Source organism: Cavia porcellus, unplaced genomic scaffold (assembly GCF_034190915.1).
Source record: "Cavia porcellus strain 051 isolate PalLab524CR breed Dunkin Hartley unplaced genomic scaffold, mCavPor4.1 scaffold_18, whole genome shotgun sequence".
In the NCBI taxonomy this organism is placed as follows: domain Eukaryota; kingdom Metazoa; phylum Chordata; class Mammalia; order Rodentia; family Caviidae; genus Cavia; species Cavia porcellus.
In genome coordinates, this window is record NW_026947501.1 from 38,568,454 (window position 1) to 38,581,077 (window position 12,624).

Below are 12,624 nucleotides of genomic sequence, written 5' to 3' on the forward strand. Positions count from 1 at the left end.
TCAGATTGTTAAGCAAAAACAGGTCTTTAGCAAAACAATTTTATTTCTGAGGAGCTTGAACCCACATAGATGTAAAGCGGTAGACCAACATTTTATGTCCAAGCGCATTGGTTCCAAAAATATGCACACTGCTGGTGATGGTTTATAAGAAATGACAGCAGGAATCTGTGATTTTTGTCATTCTTCTCTTGGTTCACTCACTTGATGTGTGTGAGACCCTTTTTGGTTCTCTGCCAACAGAGAACCACAGGGGTACTTAAATTGAAGTCAGCCAGACACAGGAGAACTGTTTGGGGTGGGGGCCCCTCATGAGGCCTCAGCATGTTGCTCAGTTGCATGATATTCTGAACGTGTTCCAGGTATCAGAAGAGCAAGGTCAGGAAAACCCAGCAGACCATGACCCTATTCACGATCAGAGCTGGTATTTAGACCGAGCACTGAGGAAGCGTCTGCATCAGGAGTACGGAGTTCAAGGCTGGGCTATTGTACAGTTTCTTGGGGATGTGGTGTTTATCCCGGCAGGAGCTCCACACCAGGCAAGAACCATCTCTTTGTGTTCGTTCTCCTTCTGGTGTGAACTTTCAAGTGTGTTGCTGATGTGGCTTGCTGTTTTTCAGGTTCATAATTTATACAGCTGTATCAAAGTGGCTGAAGACTTTGTGTCTCCGGAGCATGTAAAACACTGCTTCTGGCTTACTCAGGAATTCCGTTATCTGTCACAGACTCATACCAATCATGAGGATAAATTGCAGGTAAAAATGGCACCGAGTCTTGGCTTTGGCTTCCTTGCTGCATGGCTGCAGAGTGAGATCGGCCCTGTCACACTCAGTGCAGTGAGTTAGTGAATGGCTTTATGTCTAGTTCCACCACCTACTTAAGTGAAGAAGGAACAGACTTAGAAGGAACCTCACCTTGGTTCAACTCTATTAAGTGCTGTGTGGGCCTGGGTCCCAAGAGAACAGCTTTAGTATAAAAACAGTGGAACTTCCGGTCCCGTCGGGGCTGCCACAACCAGTGCTCTGCGACAATGCTTGACCTTTTGCTGCACTGTTCTCATGGAGCTTGGGTAGAGCAGAATTGAGTCTTTGCAATCAGAAACGGGTAGCATTGTGAAAGACTGCAAATAATAAACTCTGGAGTATCATTTCACGGTTGGAAAATCGGAAAAATGTAGAAACTGCAGGGGGCTGGGGTACCTTGGGACCCAACCTCACCCTGTTTTCACCAGGGTCATGTGGCATCAGAACCCATAGAAGGGACAGAATGAGCTTTTAAGTTCTCTGAAGGGGGCATGGGTTTTAAGTGTGTAAAATAGTGGTCTAAAAGAGCCCAAGGCCCTTTTTAATACTGGTATTCCATACAGATTATTTTTTTATATTCTGAGAGAAAGCAATATAATTAGGGACAGTGAGGTGTGTATTCTTTGTGATATGTTTAGATTTAATGGTAAAATCATCATCTCTCCTTCCTTCCTATTAGGTGAAGAATGTTATCTACCATGCAGTAAAAGATGCAGTTGCTATGCTGAAAGCCAGTGAATCGAGTTTCAGCAGACCTTAATCCCCGCACATTGGAAGTGAATTGTCGGCAGCTGTTCAAACTCTTCAGGCAGGATTCCTGTGGACTTTGAGATTTCATGTTACCTCATCTTCTTTTTTAAAATATACCCGACCTGTGAGGGTACTCTGTCTAATGTATATTTCTAGTGTTTACAGACACTAAATGTGTATATGTAGTAACTATTTACCGAAACGCATCCTTAAACTGTGACTTCTCACCCAGTGCAGATCTTTTACCAAGCTGTAAAAACAAAACCTCATATCAGCTCTGGAACAGTACTGCAGTTATTCCCCAGCTGTTTGTTTGTACAGTTTAGTCAGATGAGTTTCTAGCTGTTAGGAATCACTGCGCAGTTGATTTGGGTTTTGTTCTGTCTGTCTCTGTGCCCTCCCCACACCCACTTGGGCCCGAAGAGCAGTGGAGGAAGTGACAGCTAAAGGTGCAGTTCTCGTGTACTGCATAGAACTGGCATTCTATAGCGGAAATCAGCTACTGTACATTCTTGGGGTTAACCATCTTTAGTTAAATGGAATTTTAATTTAAAAGAAGCTTTGCTAATTTTAAGTGTAAGCATTTTGCATTAAAATATTCATATAATATTTCATGTAGTTTATTGACATCCTGTGGCTATGAATTCAACACATTCTAGCAAATGCAGGTTTAAGAGACTGCTGTGGGAGCTCTTTTCAAAAGCAAAGAGATTAAGTGCTGTAGTGATTTCTTAGTGATTCTTGCAATGCTAACATGGAAAATTTTTCCCCAGACAGGCAGAAATTCTGTCACACTTTTTCAAAGAAACATCACCAATTATTTAAATTCAGAAATTAGAATTAACCAAAACCAAATCGTGTCTGGCTAAATAGTCCTAAAAAGATAAGAGATTAAAATACTTCATCTTCTGGTCCTTTATAATATAAGAGTTTACAAAGGAGAAACATAGTTTAAGAACAGTGGTACCTAAAATCACCTCTGGAAAAGTAAAATTCATAGTACAACCACAGCTGTGGTAAGAGGCATTTTGAAATCAAGTGGGAGACAGACCCCGTGCATGGTCCTGACCTGTGGGCCGAGTATGAGGTCAGGATCCCCGTCTACCACCCGCTAAACCTTCAGGGGATGAGTTTTTGAAATGGGGAAAAGCAGTCCCTGAAATGTCTTTAGAAGTTCCTTTATTCAGATTTGGATCTAGAATCCAGAATAAGAAAACTGAGATCTTCAGGCTGGAGACTTAGCTCAATGGCATAAGCGCCTGCCTTGCAAGTGCATGGTCGTGAGTTTGAACCCCAGTACTGATTAAAAAAAAAAGAAAGTAAGAAAACTGGGATCCTCCTAAGAGGTGGCCACATTCAAGCCAGGCTTGAGAGGAACCCACCCCACAGATAATTAGATAATAGGACTGTTAGTCAAAACCAAATGTAACAAAGAAGACGACAAGTCACCAGCCAGGTGTGATGGTTCAATCCTGAATCCCAGCATTCAGGATGAGTTCGAGGTCAGCCTAGATTGCAGTGAAATCTTGTCTCGGGAAACAACAGACTAAAGAGCCCCCATAAATGAGAATCAGCCCAGACCTTCAATCTGACACATGTGCAAAGTTTTCAGATTCTGGAAAGACCCATTATTTACTGTGAAATGTTTAAATGAGTACAGGGATTATGTCTAAGGCAGTGTCAGAAATGACCAGGCTTGAAAAAAACAAAATAGAACTTTGGAAATGAAGTACGATAGTTAACATTAGAAATTCAAGCACACAAGATAAACAGCAGAAAAACATTCCATGAACTGAATGATTGGAAGAAGTGGATGAAATGGCATGAAGAATGGGAAACAAAGATGCTAATGTACAAGGAGGATACAGAAAATACAGCAGCTGAAAGAACGGGTGGGAAGATTCTTCAGTACCGATGCCATGTCATCAGATGGAGGAAGCCCAACTAAAGAGTGATAAATTTAAGAATCCACAGCTGTAGGGTTTGTGTAGTGCTTATGCCAAACAGTTCCTAACGTTAAGTGGTGCAGCTTACTGACTTGTCCCCTTGCTGATGGTGTGAATGACAGCCATTCAGGGAACACTGCTTTAGATGTGGAATTTAGATCTGTTCGGGGGCAGGCAGTACATGGCAGATACTGTCCGGCGTCGCTGGGAGGGGAACACCTGCCCTCTGCAGTGTGCCGTGTTGCTGAGCCAGGATCCCTAGTTAGGTTAGGGACTTTGAATATTTTCAATTTCAGATGAGTTTCCCAGAACGCAGCCCCTTCCTAAGTTGAAAAGCATCTGTAGGTTCTTAAAAGCTACCATGGTAAGCTTGACGGCCCACAGCAGGGCCGGGGTGGCTCACATGACCTTCGAAGAAGTGATGGAGTTGACAGTCTGTCAACAGAAGTGAAGCGTGGAAGCAGATGCCATTCCAAGTGTGGTGGGGAAAGCAAAAGCCTGCAGCTGGCCGAGTTAGTTTCCCTGTTCTCTGTATGTGCAGAGCTCAGCCGAAGCAACATCCGAGTAACTGTAGGAAAGGAAAGGATTCCACAACATGCAGGAAAAAATGGTGTAAAAGAAAAGTTCTAAACTCTTACATAAATGTAAACAAAATAGTGTAAAAGTAGGTATTTTAGATTAGCTTTCTCTCAGAGAGAAACCAGGCTATCACAGAACCCAGCAGTTCTATGTGCATGTCCAAAAGAACTGAAAGCAGGTTCAAGGACTTGCACCCAGTGTTTCCAGCAGCGCTATTCACAGTGGCTGAACTGTGGAAGCAACCCAGTGTCCACCGGCAGATAGTGGGTAAACAATATGCGTGGCACACAGGTACATATAATGGCATAGTATTCAGCCTTAAAAAGGCAATAAGTTTTAACATTCAACATGGGTGATACAGTAAACCAGATATAAAAGGACAAATAGCGCATAATTTCTTGTAATGAGGTACCTAGATGCATGAAGACAAGAAGTGGAGTGACAGCAGGGCTGGGAGGAAGGAGGAATGGGAGCTAGCATCTTGGGTATATTTTTAATGATGAAAAGGATGAAGTGGGTAATCAAGATGGACGTGAAACATCGTGAAGGTACTGAATTGTTCACATACAGTGATAGGAATGGTAAGTTTTGAGTACATTTTCTCAGTATAAAAAATAATTATGTAGGGAAAGCTTTTGAAGTTGAATGAGAAAAGCGTCAATTTCAAATAGACATAACACTAAACTAATAACCAGAATCTACATTCTCACACATGGATCATTCACCCAGGAAGATCATATAGTGGCCCAAAATTTAGTAGTGAATTTACAAAGACTATATAAATGTGTATTACATTTTGAGGATAACAAGAACTAAAAAAATCTTCAAATGTTGCAATAACACAACAATTACATCTATCAAAAGAGAATGGAAAATAGGTATTTGGAAGAGAATAAAACATCAAAATGGTGGGATTCAGCTTATAACAGGTACTTGGGAGCTTAACAGCTTTAAATTATGCAAGAAAAGGATTAAATTTGCACCTCCAAACCCAATATAAAATAAAAGACAGCTAAAAATTCCTTGAAAAAAAGTTCAAATGGTTAGTCTCTGTTAAAATGGTTAGAGACATTCAAATAAGGAAATACTGTGAAGTCCTGCTAGTACAGCTGATTTGTGGAGAAATTCTTTGAAAAACAATAATGGAAATAGCATAAGAAAATCACATAGTTCTAGGTCTGTTGAAGAAATGGAATTCATAATTAAGAATCTGCCAGAGCCACCTTTTCACTGATGAAGTGTTTCTATCAAACGAAAAGCAATAAATAGTACCACTATTACGTATTCTTCTCAGACATGAAGAGGAAACATTGCCAAACACTTGCGGAAATTAACCTTAACACTGTAACCCAAAGCTAGTAGGGCGTTTCAGAGGATTTACAAACTAATAGCTCTCATTAAATAAAACCCAGAGAATTTTAAGGATTGTACACACAGTGAAAGGATGTCTAACCATGGGGGCGCTATACCAGGAACAAAAGACCAGCCTCACATGAAAACCAAATCCAGGCATTTCACTCAACAGAAGCAAGGAGAAGATTTGATATATTGAATAGAAACCTTTGAAATAATTGTTCAGAGTTAAAACCTCATCTCAATAAACTAGATATGATAGTGCATTTATGAAACACTACTTTAAACAGCATATAAAAACAACTTCCAAATGCTAGCAATAAAACCGCTTAAAATACTAAAAACTGTCATGTTCTTAGGAACACAGTGAAAAATAATCACAACTTCTTCAACATTGAAAACTATAGGATAAGGCTGAAAAAAATGAAAGACTGGAGCAGTAACCTCCTGTTGAAACACTCATTTGGATGTCGATTCTCCCTGGATTGGGTCTACAAGTAGAAACCAGCTCTTGTGCATGTTGTGATTGGGACACTGACTTTTAGATTATCTTAATGAGTTGACAGTGCCTCCTTTCAGACCAAGACTGACCATTTAGAAAGCCCTGGATTCCCTAAATTCAAGAGCTGTCTCTTGGTACAAAAGTGCAGATACTTATTGCAGTGAGTAATAAACTCTCTTTGTATCTGTCCCAAGAGTTGCAAAAACTACCAGAATCCTTTAAAATGTGGCAGGCTACCTTGTCCCCTTGTAGGATAAGATGCTTGTGGAATGCACATGCAGAAATGCTTAGAGGAACTATGTTCCTTAGCTTTACAACACTTAGTAAAAAAACAAGACTGGGGAGGGGCCTAAATTTTAAATCAAGGTATAGCAGTTACTATAATAATAGCAGAATTTAATAGGCATGATTAGCAAATCAAAGGCTGACTGTACGAGTCCATTTTCTATTATTACAATAAACATTTAACGTGGGTACTTCGTAAAGAAAATAGGTTTGACTGAGTTTGGAGGCGATCAGTCCAAATGCGGCAGCCCTACGGGCTTGGCTTGGTGAGGGCTTCCTGGTAGATGGTGTCATAAAGGTAGTAGCACATGAAAGAGGGAAAAATCACGGGAAGTCAGAAAGACTCAGGAGTCAGGCAGTCTTTTGTGGTAACTGGCTCTCAAGAAAACTCACTGCAAGCCCAGCATTAGACCCTCCCGAGACCAGTGGCCCTCGATCTAATAACATTGCACCAGGCCCTGCCTCTTAGCATTCTGTTGCCTTCCAGTACCATTTTCTATCACATAAACCTCTGAGAGACGAACTATCCAAACCATTACATTGACTTTGATAAAAATTAAAACAGGGAAACTTGTGTCAAGACCTATAAAGAAAAAAGACAAAAATACTAAGAATAAAATACAAGTATAAATACAGATCTTTAGTATCCTAAGGGAATCTTGGACAACTGTAGAAAAATATCAGAACTGACAGTGTGGCACAAATACTACTAAAGGAATTAAGTTGTTAGTCAAAATCTTGGCACTATCTATAATCCCCAAAAGGTACCATGCACAGACAGTTTTACAAGTGATTCTGCACCACATTTAGCAAATAATCCTTTATGAAAATAGTCACAAGGATAGAAAACAGGAAATACGCTTTTAATAATGTTTACTTGATAACAAAATCTGAGGACAGTACCAAAAAAAAAAACCTGTGGGCAAATATTACTTACACTTGCAAAAATCCAGTATGAAATACTAGCAGATTCAAATGCAACAATGTATTAAAATGTTACAACAAAAAATGTTAGAAGTGCAAGGATAGATTATTAAAAGTAAAATAACCTTTAGTAAAATCTAACATTTTTACTATTTTAAAGTGACAAAATGTGTTGTTTTAAATATTACAAGTATAAAATTAAGTGTGCCAGTATAGTCAACAATGTTGTGTAACCATCACCAGTATCTGTTTCTAAAATTTTCATCACCCCAAACAGAAAATCCGTTCCCACTAGGTGTCAGTCCCTTTCGGCCTCTATTCAGCCCCTGGTTGCCTCTAATCTTTCCTTCCTTTTTCTTTTTAAATATGGCATTGTGTTGTGTCATTTCAGCCTTCAAGGCTCATGTTAACGTTTACCGTAGTACTGAATTCCTTAGCTATTTTCAGGAAGTCTTACTTTCCCATTCTTGAAGGACAACTTTGCGGGCTGTGGAACTCAACACTTTTTTTCCTTTCAGCATGTGGAATGTTGTGCCACTGCCTTGGTTTGTGATCAGACAGTGTGTGTGAATCTTACTGAGGGGCCCTTGTGGATGGTGAGTCATTTCTCTTTGCTCCTCTAAAGATTCTTTGTCTTCTACTTCCCGTGATTTGCTATCAAGAGTCTTAATGTGGATCCACTTCAGTTCATTTCAGTTCTGTTAGGGATTTGAGCTTGTTCAGTGAACTTTCTCAGATTTGGGAGCTATCTAGTCATTTTTCAAATGTCTTTTTTGTCTTCTAGCACTGCCATGATGCATATACCAGTGAGCTTCATGATTTTCCCAAATTCCTTAAGTTGTGTTTGCTTTTCTTCATCTGTCTTTATATTTCAGATTGTTTTCCACTTATTCTATTTTCAAGTTCTCTGAGTTTGCTGCTGCCTCTTCCCATCTCCTGCTGAACGCCTCTGTGGTTCACTAGGACTCTGCTGTACATTTCCACTGTCAGATCTCCATGTGGCACCATGTTATAATTTGCCTCTTTATTTTCTCATTTCATTCATTGTGTTTCCCTGGTTTCTTTTAGTTCATTTTCCATGGTTTTCTTTTATCTTCCCATGTTTAAAGCAGTTATTTAACTGTACGCTATCCCCTCAGGTAGGCTCACATTTTTATTATTTTTAATGGGTCTCCAGTGTTTTCAAGCAGTGCCTGCTGCTTTTCTGCCCAGTGGGTTGTGAGTTAGGCACACAAAGAGGTTTCGGTTGCTCCTGTGTTAGTTCTTCAAACAGGCCAAGGCAGACAAGCCCAGTGATTTGGGAGTGAGGTCTACTTTGTTTTCTGGGAGTCGGAGACGTGGTCCTGAGAATGTGGGCTGCTACCGGCCAGCTCCCAGGCTGGGCAGGAGGTGGGCAGGGCATGTGAAAGTGCCACCAACTTTTCCAATCATTTTAAAGTTTCTTCCTTCTTAATTCAACATTTGCTTGGTTGCTACAATCTTCTGTTTTCCCGAGTTCTAAAAACTGGATTCTAATGGTTTCCGGTTGTCTTTTCCAGGTTTCTCTGGAGGGATGGGTGTGTGGACTGTGCTTCACCATCATACTGAAATCATTCTGTCAATACATTTCTGAATTATAATTATGTGAAGAGAACTTTCTTACCCTAAAAAAAGTTATTTCCCGACAGTGGCATTTCTAAACCTGGGTTAGTGACTGAAGGGTATTAATTCTGCTATTTCAAAAGATTATCTTGATCAAATAATTTGAAAAGAGTGTATGAAGAGACTGGAAAGCTGTAAAGACGCCTGTTTTATGTTATTTTAATCCAGCATTTTCCAAGCATATCTTACGTTAGATCCTTTCTAACTGGCAATATAGATTGGCATTTAAAGACCACTTGTCACAAGGTTAGGTTAAAATAAGGAAAAACGGTCTCAGTTCTTCAAAGCTTCAAAACTGTGCTCTTTCATAGCTGTCATGACTCTAGTTAGGAGGCACAGGGCAGGTGTGATCAGTGCTATTCGAGAATGAATACTAGTCCCCTTTGCTTCAGAAATTCCAAGGTAAACATCTGGAAATACACAAGAGTGCAAAGGCCAGGTGAGCTGCAGGGCTAGTGGTAAGCGCTCAGGAAGGCATCTTTCCTGGAAGACCTGGGAACAGAGGAGGAGGCAGGTCCTGGGTGATGTCTGCAGGCAGGCAAGCGGTTTCTAAAACAGTAAGCAGGTTTGGGAAAACAAAATGAATGGTACAGGTGCTTAGTGCGTGGTTTTATGGGGGAGCAGGCAGATCCTGGGGGAACAGGAAGAGGAGAGGTTGGTGGAAGCTGGTGCTGCTGCTGCCCTACACAGTTTGATCACCTAAGAACAGAGGAAAATTTCTATTGCAGGTCTGCACAGTCTGTTTGCCTTCCACACTATAGACTCTTCCATGTAGGGCTAAAATAGAATCTGACGCACTTTGTCTCCAAATAACCAACAAAGCACATGAGGGGATAAAAGAATACACCACACAAATAATGAGCAAGTTTTACTCTCTTTAGTCTGAAAGAAGGAATAGAGGAAAAATGACCTGTTCAAAAACTAAAATGAACTCTTAGTTTAGATCATTTTACTTGCATGATTAGACAGGGTCATTATTTATCTGGTTGGCCAACCATCCATGTGGATAAAGTTTGATATCCAAATACAACATGTGCAAGGCTTATCGGCTTTGTGTATCCCAACATCATCCTGGGAAGAAGCTGGCTATATTAATATCATAAAGCTATTACGTCATTGTCAATAAGTCAGTTTTTCCACTAGATCTCTATATTCAGGGCAAATTCAATAAAAACCCCAGAAAGTTACTTTATGTATCTTAACAAATTGATTCTAAAGTTTGTAAGAGGTAAAAGCCCAGAATAGCCAGAATAATACTGAAAGAGAACAAAGTCAAAGGGCTGACACTGTCTAGCTTCAAGAACTACAAAAATACAGCCATTAAAGACACTGGTGTTGCAGCACTTGGGAGGCTGAGGCAGGGGCACTGCTGCTAGTGCAAGTCCAGCCTGAACTGTGTAGTTAAACCTTGTCTCAAAAAGAACAACCAAAAAAACGACACTGGAATTGCTGAAAAGAACAGACAGATCAATCCAGTAGAACAGGTAAGCCCAGAAATGGGCCCACACAAATGCAGTCACAACTGAGCTTTGACAAACGAATAAATTCAATACAGTAGAAAAAATACAGCCTTTTCAACAAATGCTGAACCAGACATCCACATGCAAAAATACAAATTTATACAATTTTAACGTCTTTCATGAAAATTAAAATGGATTACAACTGTTATTAGTTTTCTGTCACTGCAACAAAATACACAACACCCACAACTTAAAAGAAGGAAGGTTTATTTTGGCTCACAGTTTTTAGAGCATTTGGTCCATGGCTGCTGACTCCAAGGCAAGACGGGCAAGGCGGAGAGAGACTGGGGGAACCAGAGAGAAGTGTACACCCCTCTAGGTCACAGCCAGTGACTGACCTCCAATCAGCCTCCACCGCCTACCAGGACACTCGAATGCAAGGCTGGGCTCTGATCTACCGTAAGTACAGCTCCCCCATGGTCCAATCACTTTACAGAAGTCCCACCTCTAAATACATGAGACTTGTGGGGGACATTTTAGGTTAAAACTGCAACACAGATCTAAACGTAAAACATTAACTCCTAGAAAATAATACAGGAGAAAAGCTAGATGACCTTGGGTTTGGTAGTGTCTCTGAATGTAACACCAGAATGCATGAAAGAAATAGCTGATAAGCCGGGTTTCAATAAAGATAAAACTACTCTGAGATACTATGAGGAGAGTAAGAAGACAAACCAGAGATTGGTATAACATATTTGTAAAAGATCTGACAAGTGATTGCTATTCAAAATTTAAAATTCAATAATCATAAAAAATAAGTTTAAAAGAAAATAAACCGAATACCAGAACCAGTGAAGACACACAGATGACAAGTGTATGAGGAGATGTTCAGCATTATATGTCATTAGAGAATGAGATACTAATATATACTATTAGAATGGCAACACAGTCTGGAATACTGGAACACTACACTGGCAAAGGTGTAGAGCACAGGGGACTTCACTCACTGCTGCAGGGAACATAAAGGTCCAGCTACTTGGAAGACAGTTTGGCAGCCTTGTAAAACTAGACATATGCTCATCACACAGAAAAGCAGCTGAGTTCCTTGGTATTTATCCAGGTGATAAACTACCGTACGCCCAGACAATGGAATACTAATTCGGCATCTACAAAGAACCCACTACTAAGTCATGAACAGATACAAGGAGGAACCTTAAATATGTATCACTGAGTCAAGCCAGTCAGAAAAGACTGTGCACTGATTCTAGTGATACAACATTCTAGAGAAGATCGAACTATGCAGACAGTAAAAAGGCCACCAGAGAATTAGGGGACAGGAAGGCTGAACAAGCAGAGTGCAGAGGATTTTAAGGGCATGTTACCGTACTGGTGGTTACAGCCACTGTCCGTGAGTGCACGAGCACAGTGGCTCTGGCCATAAACTATGGACTCTGGGCGATGACGCCACATCCATGTGGAGGTAGCAAATGTGGCAAATGTCCCACTCTGATGGGGATGCTGACAGTGGCAATGCTGTGCATGTGTTGGGAGAAGGAGTGTCTGGGAAATCTTTCTGCTTCATTTTGCTGTGAACCTAAAAATGTACTTAAAACATAAACAGTGATGCCCTGCTCCTGGGATCAATGGTAAAGGGCAGGTACTCTGTATTTAGGACCTGTTTTGTACAATGTTGCACCAGCCCTCCTGTTGGGGCCTGGTCTTTTTTCCTGCCTGGTTGGCTTAGTGCATGCAGGAGTTGGGTCGGGGATCCAGGGCCAAACCCCACATCTGGCGCTTCCTGAGCATGACTGAAGATACGTCATCTCAGTAAGCTGAGTGGTTTTCTTCACTTGTGATATGAGACCACCTGTGTCAGAGTTCTGTAAACCATCGAACACATACAAAAATAAAGTGCTATTGTGGGATTATTTAAAAATGTATTTAGGAGGATCTCAGGTGTGAGTGCTGGTTAGGATGCATAAGCACACCTTACCTCTCACAGGTCAGCTCTGACTTTAAGGAGGTGCTGATGGGTCAGCCCATGGCTTACACACAAGATGAGCGTGCTAAAGCGGGCAGACTATCAGAGGTGAGAGAGCCTCACCCCAAAGCTGTCTGTTCTGCATGCAACTTGCAATGAGATGGGAGGGATCAGAGCTGCAAAGACATCCATCTATAACTGGTCACCCAGCCATCAGGACAAAGGGCACACTTCCCAGTGTCCTCTGGCTCCAGGATGATGAAATGCAGAGAAGCAGCTCCCGTCTGCGCAGGCTGGAGAGCAGCCATCCAGCACAGAAGCCTCTTCTGTGAGTTTCCAAGGCCCACATGCCTGGCTACAGCCCCTCCTCTTTTCCCAAGGCCAACACAGGAGTCTAGGACAG

At 41.1% G+C, this 12,624-nt stretch overlaps 1 protein-coding gene across 4 annotated transcripts in view; it reads left to right on the forward strand.

Moving 5' to 3' along the window:
- Kdm3a (lysine demethylase 3A) overlaps positions 1-2,159 on the forward strand; it is a 45,199-nt gene extending 43,040 nt beyond the window's left edge. For all 4 annotated transcript variants that reach the window (XM_063229688.1, XM_063229691.1, XM_063229690.1 and 1 more), the window contains exons 24-26: positions 360-536; positions 618-752; positions 1,480-2,159. In XM_063229688.1, coding sequence (XP_063085758.1) covers positions 360-536; positions 618-752; positions 1,480-1,560 — 393 coding nt within the window. In that variant the 3' untranslated portion in view covers positions 1,561-2,159. The remainder of the gene's footprint in view (positions 1-359; positions 537-617; positions 753-1,479) is intronic.
- Positions 2,160-12,624: the final 10,465 nt, after the last annotated feature.